Source organism: Rhinopithecus roxellana, chromosome 11 (genome assembly GCF_007565055.1).
Source record: "Rhinopithecus roxellana isolate Shanxi Qingling chromosome 11, ASM756505v1, whole genome shotgun sequence".
Lineage (NCBI taxonomy): Eukaryota > Metazoa > Chordata > Mammalia > Primates > Cercopithecidae > Rhinopithecus > Rhinopithecus roxellana.
In genome coordinates, this window is record NC_044559.1 from 33,311,327 (window position 1) to 33,334,480 (window position 23,154).

The 23,154-nt window shown below is 44.3% G+C and overlaps 1 protein-coding gene across 1 annotated transcript in view; it reads right to left on the reverse strand.

Annotated features, from left to right (window-relative positions):
* The window catches only part of LOC104664442 (guanylate cyclase 2G-like), a 51,278-nt gene that overhangs the window by 11,425 nt on the left and 16,699 nt on the right, over positions 1 to 23,154 (reverse strand). The window contains 6 exon segments of the mRNA XM_010365934.1: positions 8,669 to 8,843; positions 11,479 to 11,634; positions 19,459 to 19,530; positions 20,049 to 20,087; positions 20,089 to 20,154; positions 20,866 to 20,949. Coding sequence (XP_010364236.1) covers positions 8,669 to 8,843; positions 11,479 to 11,634; positions 19,459 to 19,530; positions 20,049 to 20,087; positions 20,089 to 20,154; positions 20,866 to 20,949 — 592 coding nt within the window.

The window sequence follows — 23,154 nt, forward strand, 5'->3', positions numbered from 1 at the left end:
TCAGCATCACCTGGGAGGGTGATGGAAACACACATTCTCAGGCCTCACCCCAGACCTCCTGAGTCAGAAACCCCAAGTGTGGAACCCAACAATGTTGTGTTTTAACCACCTCCCGGTGATTCTGATGCCCGCCACGGTTTGAGAACCATAGTCTTGCGTGCCCAGAGAATCAATAGCTACTCCGTTCCCAGGACAAGCTTTGTTTGTAGGAAAGCGTCAGAAGTTAATTGAAGAAGCGTTTGCCCATAAATTAGGTATATACTGTACTCTTCCTGGTTGCAGTCCTGTGAATACATAGTCCCATGTAGCCAGCTCTCAGTTAATTTTGTGAGCTCAACAATGAAGGGGAAATACACTGATTGTCCACAGTATCTTCCCTTACAGAACCCAACTGGCAAAACTAGGCGGTGATGAGGCTGAAGGACTGTGGGTGGGCTCCTGCCTGGGCTCAGTCTGGGAATATTTGTGTGTGTGCTTGATGCCAAAATTAGATGCACTTGGATTTTGAGTTACCGTTTTTGGATTAATCTCACCTCTGCTTTATTTAGCTGGAAATTAGAAACTGGAATCTGGTCTAAGAGCAATTGCATATCCTCACAATGGGCTCCTGACTCAAAAAGTCTCCAGGTAATAGATAATGATCTAAAGCTGAGGTTTGAGATAGGCCACTGAGGATAGCCTAGAAATGGTAGGCAAAGCAAGAAAAAAAAAATCAAGAGAGAAAGTGGGTTGAGTTTACTTAGAAACTCACACTCACATGTGTGCACACACACACTGGTATCTTCTCTCCAAGCAGCCTGAGCTGCTACATATTAAAATCACGCCAGGAGCTTTGAAACCCTGACACTGAGGCAGCACCCCAAACCAATGATATCAGAATCTCGGGCTGAGATCCAGGCATCAGCCGTTAAGAAACAATCCAGCCAAAAAAAAAAGTCTGAAAATATCCTTTGTAAGTGGACAACTGAACAGCATTTATCATGGATTTTAAATATATTTAAAATGTATTTATCGGGGGGCGGAGCAAGATGGCCGAATAGGAACAGCTCCAGTCTCCAACTCCCAGCGCGAGCGACACAGAAGACCGGTGATTTCTGCATTTTCAACTGAGGTACTGGGGTCATCTCACTAGGGAGTGCCGGACAATCGGTGCTGGTCAGCTGCTGCAGCCTGACCAGTGAGAGCTGAAGCAGGGCGAGGCATCGCCTCACCTGGAAGCGCAAGGGGGAAGGGGATCCGTTTTCCTAGCCAGGGGAACTGAGACACACAACACCTGGAAAATCGGGTAACTCCCACCCCAATACTGCGCTGTAAGCATGCAGGCACACCAGGAGAATATATCCCAATCCTGGCCGGGAGGGTCCCACGCCCACGAAGGCTCCCTCACTGCTAACACAGCAGTCTGCAGCGATCTATCCGCAAGGCAGCAGCGAGGCTGGGGGAGGGGCGCCCGCCATTGCTGAGGCTTAAGTAGGTAAACAAAGCCGCTGGGAAGCTCGAACTGGGTGGAGCTCACAGCAGCTCAAGGAAGCCTGCCTGTCTCTGTAGTCTCCACCTATGGGGACAGCGCACAGCTGAAGACCAACAGGGGAAGTAGCGGGAGCCGGTGCAGACGCGAACGACTCTGTCTGACAGCTTTGGGGAGAGCCGTGGATCTCCCAACGTGGAGGTTGAGATCTGAGAACGGACAGACTGCCTGCTCAGGTGTATCTCTGACCCCTGAGTAGCCTAGCTGGGAGAAATCCCCCACTAGGGGCAGTCTGACACCCCACACCTCACAGGGTGGAGTACACCCCTGAGAGGAAACTTCCAAAGGAAGAATCAGACAGGTACACTCGCTGTTCAGCAATATTCTATCTTCGGCAACCTCTGCTGCTGATACCCAGGCAAACAGGGTCTGAAGTGGACCTCAAGCAATCTCCAACAGACCAACAGACAGTCCTTCTGACTGTCAGAAGGAAAACTATCAAACAGGAAGGACACCTATACCAAAACCCCATCAGTACGTCACCACCATCAAAGACCAGAGACAGATAAAACCACAAAGATGGGGAAGAAGCAGGGCAGAAAAGCTGGAAATTCAAAAAATAAGAGCACATCTCCCCCTGCAAAAGAGCGCAGCCCATCGCCAGCAACGGATCAAAGCTGGTCAGAGAATGACTTGGACGAGAGGAGAGAAGGAGGCTTCAGTCCATCAAACTTATCAGAGCTAAAGGAGGAATTACGTACCCAGCGCAAAGAAACTAAAAATCTTGAAAAAAGAGTGGAAGAATTGACAGCTAGACTAATTAATGCAGAGAAGATCATAAACGAAATGACAGAGATGAAAACCATGACACGAGAAATACGTGACAAATGCACAAGCTTCAGTAACCGACTCGATCAACTGGAAGAAAGAGTATCAGCGATTGAAGATCAAATGAATGAAATGAAGCGAGAAGAGAAACCAAAAGAAAAAAGAAGAAAAAGAAATGAGCAAAGCCTGCAAGAAGTATGGGATTACGTAAAAAGACCAAATCTACGTCTGATTGGGGTGCCTGAAAGTGAGGGGGAAAATGGAACCAAGTTGGAAAACACTCTTCAGGATATCATCCAGGAGAACTTCCCCAACCTAGTAGGGCAGGACAACATTCAAATTCAGGAAATACAGAGAACGCCACAAAGATACTCCTCCAGAAGAGCAACTCCAAGACACATCATTGCCAGATTCACCAAAGTTGAAATGAAGGAAAAAATCTTAAGGGCAGCCAGAGAGAAAGGTCGGGTAACCCACAAAGGGAAGCCCATCAGACTAACAGCAGATCTCTCGGCAGAAACTCTACAAGCCAGAAGAGAGTGGGGGCCAATATTCAACGTTCTTAAAGAAAAGAATTTTCAACCCAGAATTTCATATCCAGCCAAACTAAGTTTCATAAGTGAAGGAGAAATAAAATCCTTTACAGATAAGCAAATGCTTAGAGATTTTGTCACCACCAGGCCTGCCTTACAAGAGACCCTGAAGGAAGCACTAAACATGGAAAGGAACAACCGGTACCAGCCATCACAAAAACATGCCAAAATGTAAAGACCATCGAGGCTAGGAAGAAACTGCATCGACTAACGAGCAAAATAACCAGTTAATATCATAATGGCAGGATCAAGTTCACACATAACAATATTAACCTTAAATGTTAATGGACTAAATGCTCCAATTAAAAGACACAGACTGGCAAACTGGATAAAGAGTCAAGACCCATCAGTCTGCTGTATTCAGGAGACCCATCTCACATGCAGAGACACACATAGACTCAAAATAAAGGGATGGAGGAAGATCTACCAAGCAAATGGAGAACAAAAAAAAGCAGGGGTTGCAATCCTTGTCTCTGATAAAACAGACTTTAAACCATCAAAGATCAAAAGAGACAAAGAAGGCCATTACATAATGGTAAAGGGATCAATTCATCAGGAAGAGCTAACTCTCCTAAATATATATGCCCCCAATACAGGAGCACCCAGATTCATAAAGCAAGTCCTTAGAGACTTACAAAGAGACTTAGACTCCCATACAATAATAATGGGAGACTTCAACACTCCGCTGTCAACATTAGACAGATCAACGAGACAGAAAGTTAACAAGGATATCCAGGAATTGAACTCATCTCTGCACCAAGCGGACCTAATAGACATCTATAGAACTCTCCACCCCAAATCAACAGAGTATACATTCTTCTCAGCACCACATCGCACTTATTCCAAAATTGACCACATAATTGGAAGTAAAGCACTCCTCAGCAAATGTAAAAGAACAGAAATTATAACAAACTGTCTCTCAGACCACAGTGCAATCAAACTAGAACTCAGGACTAAGAAACTCAATCAAAACCGCTCAACTACATGGAAACTGAACAACCTGCTCCTGAATGACTACTGGGTACATAACGAAATGAAAGCGGAAATAAAGATGTTCTTTGAAACCAATGAGAACAAAGATACAACATACCAGAATCTCTGGGACACATTTAAAGCAGTGTGTAGAGGGAAATTTATAGCACTAAATGCCCACAAGAGAAAGCAGGAAAGATCTAAAATTGACACTCTAACATCCCAATTAAAAGAACTAGAGAGGCAAGAGCAAACACATTCAAAAGCTAGCAGAAGGCAAGAAATAACTAAGATCAGAGCCGAACTGAAGGAGATAGAGACACAAAAAACCCTCCAAAAAATCAATGAATCCAGGAGTTGGTTTTTTGAAAAGATCAACAAAATTGACAGACCGCTAGCAAGGCTAATAAAGAAGAAAAGAGAGAGGAATCAAATAGATGCAATAAAAAATGATAAAGGGGATATCACCACTGACCCCACAGAAATACAAACTACCATCAGAGAATACTATAAACGCCTCTACGCAAATCAACTAGAAAATCTAGAAGAAATGGATAAATTCCTGGACACTTACACTCTCCCAAGGCTAAACCAGGAAGAAGTTGAATCCCTGAATAGACCAATAGTAGGCTCTGAAATTGAGGCAACAATTAATAGCCTACCCACCAAAAAAAGTCCAGGACCAGATGGATTCACAGCTGAATTCTACCAGAGGTACAAGGAGGAGCTGGTACCATTCCTTCTGAAACTATTCCAATCAATAGAAAAAGAGGGAATCCTCCCTAACTCATTTTATGAGGCCAACATCATCCTGATACCAAAGCCTGGCAGAGACACATCAAAAAAAGAGAATTTTAGACCAATATCCCTGATGAACATTGATGCAAAAATTCTCAATAAAATACTGGCAAACCGGATTCAGCAGCACATCAAAAAGCTTATCCACCATGATCAAGTGGGCTTCATCCCTGGGATGCAAGGCTGGTTCAACATTCGCAAATCAATAAACGTAATCCAGCATATAAACAGAACCAAAGACAAGAACCACATGATTGTCTCAATAGATGCAGAAAAGGCTTTTGACAAAATTCAACAGCCCTTCATGCTAAAAACGCTCAATAAATTCGGTATTGATGGAACGTACCTCAAAATAATAAGAGCTATTTATGACAAACCCACAGCCAATATCATACTGAATGGGCAAAAACTGGAAAAATTCCCTTTGAAAACTGGCACAAGACAGGGATGCCCTCTCTCACCACTCCTATTCAACATCGTGTTGGAAGTTCTGGCTAGGGCAATCAGGCAAGAGAAAGAAATCAAGGGTATCCAGTTAGGAAAAGAAGAAGTCAAATTGTCCCTGTTTGCAGATGACATGATTGTATATTTAGAAAACCCCATCGTCTCAGCCCAAAATCTCCTTAAGCTGATAAGCAACTTCAGCAAAGTCTCAGGATACAAAATTAATGTGCAAAAATCACAAGCATTCTTATACACCAGTAACAGACAAGCAGAGAGCCAAATCAGGAATGAACTTCCATTCACAATTGCTTCAAAGAGAATCAAATACCTAGGAATCCAGCTTACAAGGGATGTAAAGGACCTCTTCAAGGAGAACTACAAACCACTGCTCAGTGAAATAAAAGAGGACACAAACAAATGGAAGAACATACCATGCTCATGGATAGGAAGAATCAATATCGTGAAAATGGCCATACTCCCCAAGGTTATTTATAGATTCAATGCCATCCCCATCAAGCTACCAATGAGTTTCTTCACAGAATTGGAAAAAACTGCTTTAAAGTTCATATGGAACCAAAAAAGGGCCCGCATTGCCAAGACAATCCTAAGTCAAAAGGACAAAGCTGGAGGCGTCACGCTACCTGACTTCAAACTATACTACAAGGCTACAGTAACCAAAACAGCATGGTACTGGTACCAAAACAGAGATATAGATCAATGGAACAGAACAGAGTCCTCAGAAATAATACCACACATCTACAGCCATCTGATCTTTGACAAACCTGAGAGAAACAAGAAATGGGGAAAGGATTCCCTATTTAATAAATGGTGCTGGGAAAATTGGCTAGCCATAAGTAGAAAGCTGAAACTGGATCCTTTCCTTACCCCTTATACGAAGATTAATTCAAGATCGATTAGAGACTTAAATGTTAGACCTAATACCATAAAAACCCTAGAAGAAAATCTAGGTAGTACCATTCAGGACATAGGCATGGGCAAGGACTTCATGTCTAAAACACCAAAAGCAATGGCAGCAAAAGCCAAAATTGACAAATGGGATCTAATTAAACTAAAGAGCTTTTGCACAGCAAAAGAAACTACCATCAGAGTGAACAGGCAACCTACAGAATGGGAGAAAATTTTTGCAACCTACTCATCTGACAAAGGGCTAATATCCAGAATCTACAAAGAACTCAAACAAATATACGAGAAAAAAACAAACAACCCCATCAAAAAGTGGGGAAAGGATATGAACAGACATTTCTCAAAAGAAGATATTCATACAGCCAACAGACACATGAAAAAATGCTCATCATCACTCGCCATCAGAGAAATGCAAATCAAAACCACAATGAGATACCATCTCACACCAGTTAGAATGGCAATCATTAAGAAGTCAGGAAACAACAGGTGTTGGAGAGGATGTGGAGAAATAGGAACACTTTTACACTGTTGGTGGGATTGTAAACTAGTTCAACCATTATGGAAAACAGTATGGCAATTCCTCAAGGATCTAGAACTAGATGTACCATATGACCCAGCCATCCCACTACTGGGTATATACCCAAAGGATTACAAATTATTCTACTACAAAGACACATGTACACGTATGTTTATTGCGGCACTATTCACAATAGCAAAGACTTGGAATCAACCCAAATGTCCATCTGTGACAGACTGGATTAAGAAAATGTGGCACATATACACCATGGAATACTATGCAGCCATAAAAAAGGATGAGTTTGCGTCCTTTGTAGGGACATGGATGCAGCTGGAAACCATCATTCTTAGCAAACTATCACAAGAACAGAAAACCAAACACCGCATGTTCTCACTCATAGATGGGAACTGAACAATGAGATCACTTGGACTCGGGAAGGGGAACATCACGCACTGGGGCCTATCATGGGGAGGGGGGAGGGGGGAGGAGGGAGGGCTTGCATTGGGGAGTTATACAAGATATAAATGATGAATTGATGGGTGCTGACGAGTTGATGGGTGCAGCACACCAACATGGCATAAGTATACATATGTAACAAACCTGCACGTTATGCACATGTACCCTAGAACTTAAAGTATAATAAAAAAAATAAATAAATAAATTAAAAAAAAAAAAAAAAAAAAAGAGAGATCCCAAAACCACTGAGAGAACATATAATTTTTACAGTCTTCAAGGGACTCCCCACAAACGTTTTTATTAGCTGTACTTTTGTTATACAGTGAGAAGCAATTAAATAAGATGCTATAGATTGAAAAAAAAAAAATAAAATGTATTTATCTTCTCAATTTCATGGCTACAAATCTAGCCTGAAGAAACATTCACCCATGTGTGCAAAGATATAGAGCTGCTCATTGCAGCAACTTCCAAAATGTGTATCAAGGTACCATTTATGGCATATTCTCACAATGAAAAATGTTGTAAGCCCTTAAGAAAGAATAGGGCAGATGTGTACATAGGAATATGAGGCGAGAGGTGCCCAGGGAGAGGGAACAGTACACACAAAGGGTCTGGGGTAGAAATGTGTCCGGAGTGGTAGAAACATTTCCATCACTCCAAAGTAAACCCCTTGCTCATGAAGCAGTTTCTCCCTGTTCTCCCAACCCCCAACCCCTGGTAACCACCACCAACCTGCATTCTGTCTCTATGGATTTGTCTATGTTGGAAACGTATGAAAGTGGCCAGCATGACTGAAAGGAGTGAGCCATAAGAGATGACAGTAGGAAGGTATAGTGGGCTGAATCGTGGTTCCTAAAGGGAAATGTCCAAATCCTAACCCCCAGAATCTACAAATGTTTCCTTATTTGGGAAAGGGGATATAAACCAAATATGCAAATAGAATTAAGGATCTCAGGTTGAGGAGGTCATCTTGAATTATAGGGGTGGGCCCCAAATCCAATGACAAATGTCCTCATAAGCGGCACAGCCAGGATAAGTATACAGAGGAGGAGACAATGTGAAGACAGAGCCGGAGGTTGAGGCCATGTGGCCACAAACCCAGGAATGCTGGGGCAGCCACCAGCAGCTGGAAGAGGCAGAGAATGGAACCTTCCCTAGAGCTTCCGGAGGGAGCAGAGCCTTGACAACGCTTTGACTTTAGACATCTGGCCTCTAGAACCACCAGAGAATAAACATCGGTGTTTCAAGCCACCAAGCTTGTGGTCACTGTTATGCCCCCCTAGGAAACTAATCCAGAAGGCCACAGAGGTTACACGGTTTCAAGGCCTTTGATGGTCTTGTTGGCCATGAGGAGGGCTTAGTTTTCACTCCTCAGATCGGAAGCCAAGGGAGGATTCTGATAGAGAAGTGACATAATCTGCCTCATTTTCTAATAGGATCCCTCTGGCTGCTGTAATACAATAAGTTATATAATTTGGGGTCCCTTGATTTTTTTGGTAACCAAAATGGAATTCATTCTCTAATTTAAATGCGAGGGAAAGAACATGAATTTTTCAACAAAAAATAATGGAATAAATTGTAAATTAATAAAACAATTAATTTTAAAAACCAGCATTTCAAAGCTAGCCCACACAACCAAAACTTCCCAAGTAGGTTCTCCCGCTTTACCATCCGGTGCCTCATGGAGGTCATCAGAGGGCCCATGGTCCCAGTGGTGGATCAGCTCCCTCATCAGAATGGTGAAGCTATAAACATCTTCTTGTGGGGTACCTGACCAGGGCACCTCCGGGAGCCGCAGCAGCTCCAGAGCAGTCCAGTAGAGCTCTGCCAAGCAATGGGATGTCTGCATGGAGTGAGGGTGCTGCTGGTCAAAACTGGAAAAGCCACCCCTTCATCCGTGGGGGCATAGGAGAAAGGAAGGCATCCAGCCCTGAGCCATCAGCCCCAATGATGTCTGATTTGAAGAGCAAATAGGGGTCCGTGTGTGTGAATATGGAGAAAATCAGCAGGAAGGATGTGCACTAACATGTTAATCGTGGTTTACTCAAGACTAAAATTACAGCTGGTTTTCATGTTCATGTTCCTTCTCTGTATTGCCTTTATTTTTAAAAACAATTGTGGTATGATTCATAGAACATAAAATTAACCATTTTAGGCTGGGTGCACTTCACACCTGTAATCCCAGCACTTTGGGAGGCCGAGGCGGGAGGATAAATTGAGGTCAGGGGTTCCAGACCAGCCTGGCCAACATGGTGAAACCCCTCATCTATTAAAAATACAAAAATTGCTGGGCATGGTGGCTCATGTCTATAATCCCAGCACTTTGAGTGGCCAAAGCAGGAGGTTCACCTGAGGTCAGGAGTTCAAGACAAGTCTGACCAACACGGAGACATCCCGTCTCTCCTAAAATTACAAAATTAGCCGGGCATGGTGGCGCATGCCTGTAATCCCAGCACCTTGGGAGGTTGAGGCAGGAGAATCGCTTGAACCCAGGTGGCAGAGGTTGTGGTGAGCCAAGATCACGCCATTGCACTCCAGTCTGTGCAACAAGAGCAAAACTCTGTCTCTAATAAATAAATAATAAAAATAAATAAAAATACAAAAATTAGCCAGGCATGGTGGAGCACATCTGTACTCCCAGCTACTCGGGGGACTGAGGCAGGAGAATCACTAGAACCCAGGAGGCAGAGGTTACAGTGAGTCGAGATCGCACCACTGCCCTCCAGCCTGGGCAACAGATCAAGACTTCATCTCAAAAAAAATAAAATAAAATAAAATAAAATAACCATTTTAAATGAACAATTCGGTGGCATTTAGCACATTCATAATGTTGTGCAACCACCACCTCTATCTAGCTCCAAAACATTTCCATCACTCCAAAGTAAACTCCTTACTCATGAAGCAGTTTCTCCCTGTTCTCCCGACCCCCAACCCCTGGTAACCACCACCAACCTGCATTCTGTCTCTATAGATGTATCTGTCTATTCTAGATATTTCACACACCTTTTTTTGCAGTGAAGTCTAAAGGCTTATGTCATTATAGGTCACAGTCATCAAAAGAAAAGATAAATATTAGAGGATGTGGAAGGGGAACTAGGACAGCTGCTAGCAGGTCTCAGTCGGGCGTGGTGGCTCACGCTTATAATCCCAGCACTTTGGGATGCCGAGGACAGCAAATCACCTGAGGTCAGGAATTCAAGACTGGCCTGGCCAACATGACGAAATCCCGTCTCCATTAAAATTACAGAAATTAGTCAGGCGTGATGGTGTATGCCTGTAATCCCCAGCTACATGGGAGGCTGAGGCATGAGAATTGCTTGAACCCAGGAGACAGAGTTTGCAATGAGTCAAGATTGCACCACTGCACTCCAGCCTGGGCAACAGAGTGAGGCTCTGTCCCATAATTAATTAATTACTTAATTAATAATAAAAACAAAATTTCTCCCCTTGTCTTTTTTTTTTTTTTTTTTTTTTTTTTTGACAGGGTCTCTAAAGGCTGGAGTGCAGTGGCACAATCACAGCTCACTGCAGCCTCGACCTCCCAGGCTCAAGTGATCCTCCTACCTCAGCCTCACATGTCACCACACCAGCTAATTTTTCTTTAAGTATAGGTATTGGGGGGAAGTCTCACTATGTTCCCCAGGCTGGTATCAAACTCCTGGACTGAAGCAATCCTCCTACCTTAGCCTCCCAAAGTGCTGGGATTTCAGGCATAAGCCACCACTCCCATCCCCCTTGTCTTTCTGTAAGACATCATCCCATCATATGTTATAGAAACCTCCCAAATTGACACAAAAAAGCTGCTGGTGACATGCTGCTCCAGCAAAAAGTGGATCGGGGCTAAGAACATTGGTCTCAAAGGAGCCCAGGATACATGCAGAGGTAACAATCCAGGGCATTCAATTAACCGGACAGGTAGGAAGAGTCATTGAACCCCACTTGGCACATATGGAAGGGAAAAGTGGACTTGAGGCAGTGGTTTTGTCTTCAGATGCACAGAATTTCTTGGGAGCATTTAAAAAACAATTCAGAGGCCAAGACCCCATCTTCAGATATTCTGATTCAGTTGACAGTTGGTCGGGGGTGGTGGGACCAGGCACCTAGAAGACAGAACTATAGAACTCGATTATCTCTAAAATGTCTGACAAATCTTATGTTCTAAGCTGAGAACATAGGATAAATGTGGGAAGGAACAAAGAGAATTAAAGAGACGGGCAATCGTTGCTCCAGGTGGCCCAACTAAGCTAGGACGAGAACCAGTCTCCAAACCCAGACATCACCCTACGAACTGGTGCCACCTGCAGAGACTATTTTTTTTTTTTTTTTTCTCGTTCTCCTCAGGTGAACAGAACAGCCAGATATCAAGAGCTCCAGAGGAAGGCCCACGTGTGGATACCTGCACAGATGAGCATCAGGAAGCAAAGGTGGAGCTAGGAACCTCTGGCCATGCTGCCAAAGCTAGTGGGTGCAAAATCAACCACTGTCTCATCATATGTTCTGTATGTCCGGCCACACTTGAGTTCCCACAGCCCGAATCCTGACAGCTTCACCTGCAACCGATCATCCACCAGGCAGTTGGAAGGTTTCAGGTTGTCGTGGGAGCCCAGGAAGCTCCTATGGAGGAAGAGCATGCCCTGCAAGGGTGAAAATGAGCAAATGAGGGAGACCGGGTGCTGATAACACTGCTGGAAGGAACCAAGGCAGAGACAGATGGGCAGAAACACAGACAGAGAGGCCTGGGCAGGGGATGTGCCCATCTCTGTGTTCATTTGTTCAGGAGCCACCAGCATAGCTCCTTGTCCCTGGAGTCAACTGGGGCTGGGACACCCAAAATGGAGAAAACTATTTCCAGCTCCTCAGTGTGAAGCCAAGAAGGCCAGGCCAGCTTAAAATAAATACATCCTAGTGATCAGGCTAGGAGGAGTAAATCTGTAGTGTTAAATTGCTCACAAGAAGTCAGGACCAGAGCCGGGATATAAACCCAGGTGGGACTGGGTTAGAAGCCTTGCTTCTAAACCACTAGATTTTCCTGTTCCCTGTGCCCTGGGTGATGGGAGAGAAAAAGGGGGAGGAGGGAAGAGGGAGGAAGGACGGTCAAAGCACATACTCCCCCTGCACAACTACACAACTCTAATGTGTAATTACACAATTACACAACCTAGCTGAGAAGGGGCAGTGAAGTCATGTGTGGGAGGGGCTATGAGGAGGTCCTGAAGAGGAATGGGGTGGGGGGAACATCCTGAACAGAGAGGCGAACCCAGGGACAGGGTCTTGGGCCTCTTGGGCACCAGTGACATAAGAGTTATAAAGAGGCTGGGCATGATGTCTCATGCTTGGAATCTCAGCAGTTTATAGGAGACCGAGGCGGGTGGATCACAAGGTCAGAAGTTCAAGACCAGCCTGACAAATACGGTGAAACCCCATCTCTACTAAAACTACAAAAATTAGCCAGGCATGGTGGCTAATTTTTACATGCCAGACACCTGTAATCCTAGCTACTCGGGAGGCTGAGGCAGTAGAATCACTTGAACTCAGGAGGCAGAGGTTGCAGTGAGCCAAGATCGTGCCACTGCACTCCAGCCTGGGCAACAAAGTGAGACTCCGTCTCAAAAAAAAAAAAAAAAAAAAACCTGGGGGGCGGAGCTTGCAGTGATCTGAGATGGCACCACTGCGCTCCAGCCTGGGCGACAGAGCGGGACTCCTTCTCAAAAAAAAAAAAAAAAAAAAAAAAAAGAGTTGATGAAGAAATTATTTAGACACTTAGTGAGTGTATGGGAGTCCTCGGTACGGTTTTCCTTTAAATGAAAAGCAGCCCCTGTCAGGCCTCTGAGCCAAAGCTCAGCCATTGTAACCCCTGTGACCTGCACATATACGTCCAGATGGCCTGCAGGAGCCAAGATGGCCTGTAGGAGCCAAGAAGTCTGGAGTAGCTGAAAAACCACAAAGAAGTGAAACAGCCAGTTCCTGCCTTAACTAATTAACCCACCTTATGACATTCTACCATTATGACTTGTTCATAGCCTGCCCCGGCTGATGAATCGACCCCGTGACTTTCTTCTTCTGGACAATGAGTCTTATGATCTCCCCACCATACACCTTGTGACCCCCTCCCCTGCTAACAATAGATAACCACCTCTAACTGTAACTTTCCACTGCCTACCCCAGTCCTATAAAGCTGCCCCTCTCCTATCTCCCTTCACTGACTCTCTTTTCGGACTCAGCCCACTTACACCCAAGTGAATAAACAGCCTTGCTGCTCACACAAAGCGTATTTAGGTGGTCTTCTATATGGACACACATGACAGCCCCCAAATCATTTTCTTTTCTAACAAAAAGCAGCCTGTAGAATAGAGCTGCAGACATAGAAAGCCAGGCTAGAAGCTTGCATGGGTGAATGCCTGCAGCTGTGCTAACAGGAAAGGGGCTATCTAGGGAGTAGCCTTGTTCAGATAGGGGCTCCGTGGTCCCTTTTCCTTGTAAACCACGTATACAGTAAGGAGCAGGCAACATGGTGCCAGGTGGGCAAAGACTTCATTTGCATAATAGAAGATTAAGGTGGGGCAGCCAGCTTCATCGCTGGCTACGTAAACGTCACACCTGGTCCAACCAATCTTTCGGCCCTATGTAAATCAGACACCGCCTCCTCAAGCCAGTCTATAAAATCTGGTGCACTTCACTGTGGACCCCCTCTCTCGCATAGAAGAGCTATTCTCCTTTCTCTTTCTTTTGCCTATTAAACCTGTGCTCCTAAACCCACTTCTGGTGTGTCTGAGTACTCGATTTCCTTGGCGTGATACCACGAACCTCAGATATTTACCCCAGACAACAACCAGCTTCACCAGCACAGGGGGGCACCTCTTCCTCCAGTAGTGCTTGACAGGCCAAGTCACTATCCCACCTGAGCCAGAGCCCTGAGGCCAACATTGCATTAGAAATATGGGATAGGAGCCAGGCATGGTGGCTCATGCCTGTAATCCCAGCACTCTGGGAGGCTAAGGTGGGTGGATCATGAGGTCAGGAGTTCGAGACCAGCCTGACCAACATGGTGAAACCCTGTCTTTCCTAAAAATACAAAAATTACCCTGGCATGGTGGCACACATCTATAATCCCAGCTACTCAGGAGGCTGAGGGAGAATTGCTTGAACCCAGGAGGTGGAGGTTGCAGTGACCTGAGATTGTGCCATTGCACTCCAGCCTGGGCTACAGAGTGAGACTTCGTCTCAAAAAAAAAAAAAAAAAAAAAAAAAAAAGCCTCAAGTTGGCTGGGCGCAGTGGCTCATGCCTGTAATCCCAGCATTCTGGGAGGCCGAGGCAGGTGGATCACTTGAGGTCAGGAGTTCAGGACCAGCCTGACCAACATGGTGAAACCCCGTCTCTACTAAAAATATAAAAATTAGCTGGACATGGTGGTGGGTGCCTGTAATCCCAGCTGCTCTGGAGGCTGAGGCATGAGAATCACTTGAACCCAGAAGGCGGAGGTTGCAGTGAGCCTAGATCCCGCCACTGCACTCCAGCCTGAGCAATAAAGTGAGGCTCTGTTTCAAAAAACAAATAATGACAACAAAAAAGAAATATGGGATAATACAGAAAACATCCAGGAGAATGGATACATGCCCCCAGCCCTGCCCCAATCACTCTCCACCCCCTACCCCATGTTCCTTTATCAAAGTGCCTTATTTGTTTTTAGATGGTAACGTTGAATCACGTTTTGAAATTGCCGCCCACTCAACTGGACCTGGAGGGGCCTGGCTGGGGTTGCCTCTGGGACTTCCCCAGGGAGGCTCCAATAGGCTAAGGTCCAAGCTTGAAGTCCGGTGAGACCTGTGTCTCATCCAGAGTTCCCTCTGATTCCAGCAGGAGACCTCTCCATTCAACAGAACATCCCTGATACACACAAGGTTTTTTCTGCTTTCCTCCTGCCCTTGCTAGTTCCAGGCCTACCTCAAGTATGAGATATTTTACAGTCAATGATTTTACATTCCAGGATTTTAGCAAAACTCCTTCCATTAGGGTGAAAACAACATGCTGAGGGATGCTTGGAATCCTGGGTGTGCATTCCTCTCTAAGAGATGGCACGCATGTCTTTATTTTCTATCTTGATGGAAATGTATGATTTTTATGTATATTGTCACAGAGCAGATAGAGCTACGAAAGGATTTATTATTTACATGTCAGATTTTATACACTTTTGGCAGCTCTGAGACAGGAATAACACAGGGTGACCGCAGGAGAACAGAAAATTCCAGGTCTGTTACACATGGCTAGCAAAAAGGAATTGAAATAGCTGCATAAGCTATTATTTTCAGGGCTGATAAGAGCCTGAAAAGAACAGGGTGTGGGCCAAGCAGGCTAAGACCAACTGGACCCAACATGATGCTGGATTTGGCCTAAGTTTCACCTGGGACCTTATTATAAGCTCATTAACATACTAGGTCACACACCCACCGGTGCCACAACAGTTCCAGGAATAGCCATATTTGATGTAAAAATGGGTAGCACCGCAGTTCCCAGAAATCTCCACCTTTTTCCAGGAATCCTCATGAATATTCTACCCCTTGGTTAAAGAAACTCAAGAAGGTAGAAGCCTCAAATCCCATTGCGCACCTCTTTCTTGAGTCCGCCCGCACCCCCCTTTCCTGAGTGTGCACTTTTCACTTTGCAGTACATCTCCATACTTGCACTATTTTCTGATTTATCCTTGAATTCCTTCTCACAATGGTGTTAGGAGCTTTCACACTGGCTGGGGTTGAGGTCCCACCAGCATTTGGGGACCTCCCCTAGCCCGCCAGTATCAGTTCAATCATCTGTCTGTTAGCTACATTTCTTGCCCTACTGGAAATTCCTGGGTGGCAGACAGGGCTCCTACCTCTGGGCCCAAATCTGTACTCTCTGGTACTTAGCAGGGAGGAAGGATCACATAGAAGAGCAAACACAGCCTTTGGAGACAGACTGGCTACAAATCCCAATCTGTGTCTTATCAGCTGGGCAGGTGACTTCACCTCACTAAGCCTCACTTTTTCCCTCTTGGAAATGGAGATCATGTTACTCCAATATTACTATGATTGGAGCTAAAAATGAATTAATAATGGAGTTCATTGTTAATTATTGAGATCACTGTCCAATAGAAACATAATACAAGCCACATGTGTATTTTTACATTTTCAGCAGCCGTGTTATAAACCAAACAGGTGAAGTGCATTTTATAATGTTTTATTTAACCCAATGCATTGAAAAATCTTATTTCAGCAAGTAACCAACATAAATATATTAGCAAGATATTTTATATTTTATTATTTTTGCTAAGTCTACAAAATCCAGTATAAACTTTATAGCACATCTCAAATTGAACTAGCTACAATTGCAGTGCTCATTATTCACATGTGGCTGGTGGCTATCATATTTGGACAGTGCAGACTTATCCCATAAGAGTGTTGGGGAAATTAAAACAAGAAAATGTACTTCTTTTAATACCAGTAATAGAATTATCTATGATCATGATAATACTACTGCTGCTACTAACAATCAACATTTCCTGGACGCCTGTTACAGGCAGGGCATGGCACTAAGCATTTTGCATACATTAGGCCTCACGCAACCCTATGAGTCAGGTACTGATGTTATATTTACACACAGGAAATATGAGGCCCAGGGTTGTTAAGGTCACCTGGCCAATAAGTGGCAGTAAGGGTTCAAACTCCAAAGACAACTTCTATACTGAACTATCCTTCATCCTCTTAATCCATCGAGACTTCTCTTACTTAGACATGAAGCCCTATTTGTAACTCAAGGAGAGTATTATACTCTACAAACTCCTTCCCAGGCTTGCCCAACTGGGTTGAACTTTTTGGGGACAGGACAATGAGGTTCATTCGTCTGTGCCTCCTATGCCCAGAATCGGGTCTGATCCAAATTAGGCACTCAATCAATATATGTTTGTTACTTTGAAATGTCTATGGCATCCTAGAGTCCCTCTGGTACCTGATATAGAGGAGGTGCTGATCAAATAGACATCGAGAGACTTGTTTCCAAAGTACAATCGCCCTCATGGAGCTTGGCCCAATGCCCAGACTCATGGGAAGGCTCTAAGAGAACATTACATTTTCTGTTACTTGCAATCCCCCTTCAAAGAACATTGGCAGAGTAATTAACCTCAAAGGTCCTACCTGTGCCTTGACCTAGCCTATTGTGTCATCAGTAGTGACCCTACATGATCCCAGAATGTGCACACTCGTCTCAGGAGGTAATGATCCTGCCAAAGCAAAAATGCCAAGCTGTCCTCTGTTTTCCTGGCACAGAGTAGAGGGTAGACTCAGTGAGCTAGAGTAGGTGATGACCACCAGGGAGCTCTTCCCCTTCAAAGTGCCATGCCCACCTGCCATAGCGTTTTTCCAGAGAAACTTTTGGGTTAATGCTTCTTGAAATCTGATGCCTACACTAAAGAGGTCAAATCTGTTAGTCATTCATGGCTTGGTGAGAACTTACTAGCTTACTCTTCACTTCCAAAATAAATGATGTAGGCTATTTTGATGGGGGCAGGAGGCAGATAATTGGAGTCCAGAATACTTCTCTATGCTTGGTGGGAAGAGAAGGGAAAAGTGGGTGAAGGGAAGGAGAGAATATTCCAGGGTAGGGAAAGATGCCATGTCACATCCTCCCAGTTTACAACCACTGCCACTTAAAGAATTGTATATGTACATCTCCAGACTGTTTTATTTTTCCGTAGATTTTAAGCCATTCAAAGCTGGAAACAAGTCCTTTCTTCCTACAAAAGTGACCAGAGTAGGATAAACTCTTAACAGATGCTCAATAAAATTTTAATGAAATAATAACAGTGGTGGTCCACAGTTGCCAGTGAAGACCCAATCACAGAGACGCTTCTGTTTATCAACTTTGCTTGACAACAATCTGCTGGCTTCCTGCTAAAGCCTAGGAAATCAAAGTCTCACAGAGCTATAGGACTCAGCTCCCTAGAAACAAAAAGCAATAAAATCCTTGTTGAAGGAAAGCCCTTAGACTTCAATTGGGCCAAGCTCATTCATTCTATCTATGTGGAGGTCGAGGTCTAGAGAGGGGCAGTGTCTTGGCAAAATCACTCAATAAGTCGGTGGCCCATTAATCCAGGAGGGCACAGCCTGTGTTTCATTCTTTTTGCCCTCTCAACACCCAGGTGAGTCTTCCCCACAGGAGTCTGTTGGTTGATTGACGGTTGGACTACTGACTAGCAGTGGACCACCATCCTTCACTGTGCTGCCCATGACTGAGAGGTTTCCTCACCAGACTGACTCCCAGGTCACTGGCTTTGTCCTGGTGGTAAAAGTACAGGCAGCAAGCTTAAGAAAGAACAGCTGGATTTAGCGCAGGTGGGAGAGAGCAGCCTCAGGATGCTGGTCCACACTGACATGGCTCGTCCCATAGCAAATCTCCTCCCACTCCTGCCCTCTCCATCCCTCATCATCAGCGGCATACCTAGGGCATGGCCTTTCAAGACAGTGTCACCTTGGGCTTTGGATCCAGCTGCCACCTCTCAGCATTTCCAATGCTTTCCTGGCCACAAGCAGGAATTGGTCTCTCTCCAGCTCCCTCTGAATTACCCCTCCCCAGCCCCTAATGGGCTTCTAGATGTGAGACTGACTTCTCCCTGTGTTAAAACACAAAAGCAAGCTCTCGTGCTTCCTACTGAGAGGCAGTATGGTACAGTGGGTTAAGGGTATAGGACTTGAAAATGGCTGGGTTTGAATCCCAGCTCCACTATTTCATAGCTATGAGACTTCAGGAAGGTCATAGGAACTTTCTGTGCTTTGTGTTTCTTTAATCTGTAAAATAGAAGTAACAATAGATCTACCTTATGTTTTTGTGAGAATTCAATAAATTAATATATACAAAGTACTGGAAAGTGCCTGGCCCAAAGTAGGCACTCTATATATTTTAGTGTTACTATTATTCCCTTCTTCTTTGCAGCCACCATAGCCCCCTGGGCCAAAGCAAAGATTCTACCTCCTCTGATCAGCATCTCTGGCCCACCTCTTAGGTCAGCAGCTTTGTGGTTAATGTGGCATCCCCATTTCCTAGGGAAAGAAATCAGGGGCTAGAGAGCAGGGAATAATCTCAGGAATCACCTCCCCCAGCCCGATTTATAATCTAGTGATGAGATGCTCTTTGAGATAGAAAGTTCTACCCTACAATGTAAATATTCTGCTCTTTTCTGATTGGGTAAACTTAGCATCCATTCCAACTTTAGTGTAAAATACTTTCCTCTCTCTATATTTATTTGCAATCAGGGAAGAAGAAAAGAAAAAATCGGATAGAAATGATAGATTTTAGAGCTGGAATCACCTTGAAGAGGAGATCTGAAGAGGTCCAACATTTTCAAGAAGAATTACAGTTCAATTAAATTCAAGACAGAGCAACTCAAAAATACTATCGCATTTATTCTTTGGTAAGTTTATGTTATACTCACATTGACTATGTCATATGCAAATGAGAGTTTGAATATCCAATCTATTTCATGATGCGAGTTTCTCAAAACATCCTGAAAAACACAGTTATTCAAAAGATTCCTAGTGACTCAACATGAAGCACAGTGAGCTTTAATGATTGAACAGATTTGACTGTAACATAGCTTATATTTTTGGCCAGAGCTAACACAATGTGGGGCGGAAGACTTTACACCTAATAACTGGAAATCTTCCCAGGAGATACCCTAACCTGATTCAATATTGAGAATGCACGCAGTCTCGAGTTTAACAAACACTTCCTTGTTCCTGACAGAAAGCTATCATCACATACCATAATAGGATGGGCCCAGGAACACAGTTCAAGAGTAGCCATAACATCTTAAGAGAAGAAACCAAGCTCAGTTTCCCCCCAGAACAAAAGAAGCAGACACTTGGCTAATTTGATTCCCAGAAGGCAGCCTGACAAGACAATTCAGGTCTTGCAATTAGACCAGAGAGGAACTGGCCTTGGATGAATAGCAGAGGTCACTGAGAAACTTCTTTATTATCTATCACTAATCAAACCTAAGGTACACTTTACTGTTTTCCTTACCTTAGGACTTCCTTTTTTGCAATACTGAGTGACAATGCAGAATGTTAGGTGGTTTGGCACAAATACCAAAGAAGGGAACAATGTTCTCATGCCTTAATTCACCCATCTGGAAATGATCATGGTTACAATAGCTCATGTATAGAGTGTGTCTCTATGTCCAGGACCATGCTGTGTGCTTTGCATATTTTCAGTCAATTCTTATAAAGACCTTGTTAGATAAGAACTGTTACAGATCCCATTTTACAGATGAGGGAACTGGCACTGAAGGGTAAAGTAAAGTAATGCCTATAAATGGCAGAGCTGGGAGGTAAACCCAGGAAGTCTGTCTCCAGCAAATAAATCAGAGGAATGATCAAAGTCTAACCTCAGCCATGGGGATTAACTCAACCACGTCACAGTAACTGGACTCAGCCCTGCTTCTATGCTTATGGCTGTCAGTGCCAGTGTGGGGCCCACAGCAGATCACAGAGAAGGAGCAGGAAGTCAGGCCCATGAACCTGACTCACTCCAAGGACCAGGTTCAAGGATGGCAGGCAGGCAAGCAGCCATCACAGACATAGAGGATGAAGGACCAGAATCAAGGCCAGGAAGAATGATGGGGAAGAAACAGAGGTAGGAGTGATCCCAGGCTTCAGGTGCCTGGGAGAGGCCAGGGGTCTGAGATTCAAAGCCTGGGCTGTCGAGGGGAGGAAGAGGTAGGTCACGTTAAGGGAAGCAGCCTCCCGTCTCTGCTCCTTTGGGACCAGGGAGCTGGCAGAGGAGGGGCAGAGAGCATCACTGCTTTGTCTCTCCACTGACCCTGGGCAGGGGGCCTCACCAGCTGTATTTCCTGTAACACAGTCAGCTTCCTAACCCAGGCTTCTGCTTGGTGACCACCATAGCAGATGGCCATGTGGTTTCCCTAGAATCAGAGAAAAAGTGGAATGTTCTTAACTCAGGATGAACCAGAAAAAGCTCCACTTAGGGCTAGGGAGGGGAGCAAGAAAACTGGAAAGAAAGCCACCTAGGAGCCAATCATCAAGCTCCTCACTGCCCAAAAAAAACCCTTTGGTGACCCTGTGCACGGCCAGGCACTGAGCTAGCTGCTTAACACGTAAGATCTCCTTTAACTGGCATCACAGCCCTGCAAGGTAGGTATGATTGGCCCATTTCCAGATGGGATTGTTGAGGTTACGAAAGTTGCCCAAGTTGCATATTTGTAGGTAGTACAGCCAGAACTTGAAAGTCTGACTCCAAGACTATGCACTTTCTATTATATAATAATATCCCATTATCATTCAGAGGAAATAGTGAGTTACAGTGATAAGTGTAGGTTTGGAGTCAGTTGCCTGATTCTAAGCCCAGTGCTACCATTTACTACCTGAACAAGCTTGAGTTGTTCTTAACTTCTCTAAGCCTTTATTTTCTCATCTGTAAAATGGGATTGAAAATAACACCAAACCTAAAATAAGTTTTTTTTAAAAAAACACATCCATCTCATAAGGTTTTCTGAGCATTAAATCAGTTAAAATACCACTGGTAACTCAAGGCCTGGTACATATTAAATTTTCAGTAAATGGCATATTTTATTTGTATTGCCTATGGAGTCTGCTTTTAGAGAGTCACTTAATCAGGCATCACAAAAACATATCATAATGTGGTAAGAGCTGGATAGAAAAAGGCATAGAATCTGGACCCAAGAGAAGGTAAGCCATAAGAGAAGATAAATATCAACCAAAGATCTTTCATGTTTCGTATGAGGGCAATGGCAAAGGACTCAGGACTGTGATGGGAGGGGCATGGAGGAAAGAATGCCTGGGGGATGAAGAAAAGGATTCTTGGAGGGGTGATGATTAGGCTGAACCTTGAAGGATAAGAAGGTTCCACATGGGTTGGGTGGAAGGGGAGTGGCATCGTCAGAAGGTGAAACATACATGGCAAAATCAGCAAGACCAATTGGGTGAGCACAGGATTTAAGGCAGGGGGGAAAAAAGATTAGAAAAATAGGTAGGGACTAGCGAGTTAAGAGGCTTGAGTCCTTTATTAAAGAGTTTGGGCACTATCATGCAGGCAACAGAGGTGGGGAATCCAGTGATGGGGTTTGATAGAGGAAAGAGGAGACATATTTTCGGAAGATCAATCAAACAGTGATATGCTATGTGTTGCTACTTCCTTCTTTATGTGGCCGCGTGACCACCACATAGAGTTTTGTATGGATGGTGGTCCCTGAGGTATTTGGTAATATCCCAGGAGGTTTTTGTAGTTTCAGAACTCAAGTAAGCAAACATTTAAAAAATCAAGTTTCATTGCATAGGGGATAATTTGGCTCTAGCCTTTTCTAACCCCAATTTAGAGCAATGAACAATTCTTCCCTTGCTCAGAGCTTTCTGCCCTTACTCTCTGGGACCCCCATTTTAAAGAATAAATACAATTTCGTACATACTCTTCCCCCAAAGGGACTTGAATTTTGGAAGGATTGCTAGGTACAGGCAGCAATCATGGTCTGGGTGTAGGAGAGAAGGTGAGAAAGGACAAGCGGGAATTATGTTCCAGGCTGCAGCAGCAGTCACTGTCTATACCACAGAAGCACCAGGCCCCACGACTGATTCATCCATGCCAAAGTAACAAGGATGAAATAATCCACACTCTAGGACTGCACTGTCCATTCAGGGAGCCACTAGCCACATGGGGCTATTTAAATTTAAATTAATTAACATTAAATAAAATTTAAAATTCAGTTGCCCAGACACACTAATGTTCAGTAATCACAGGAGGCTAGTGGCCACCTTATTGGACAGTGCAGATCTGCGACATTTCCATCATCACAGAAGGCTGTATCGGACAAAGCTAAGTCTAATCTAGAAGCCAGCTTGGGAATCACCTAGAGGATTCTTTAAAATGCAGACTCTCAGGCGCCACACCAGACCTATCGACCCAGAATCTGCATTTTAATAAGAGCCCCAGGTGATCCTTCCACACATTAAAGTTTGGGAAGCACTAGTCTGGAGTCACAAGACCACCTTGGCTTTTGCTTAGAGAACGTTCTCCTATTCAGAATGCCCCGCCTGGCAGAAATGATGCAGAGAACAGGACAGAGATACACTAAGATCTATAGGCAACCACCTGG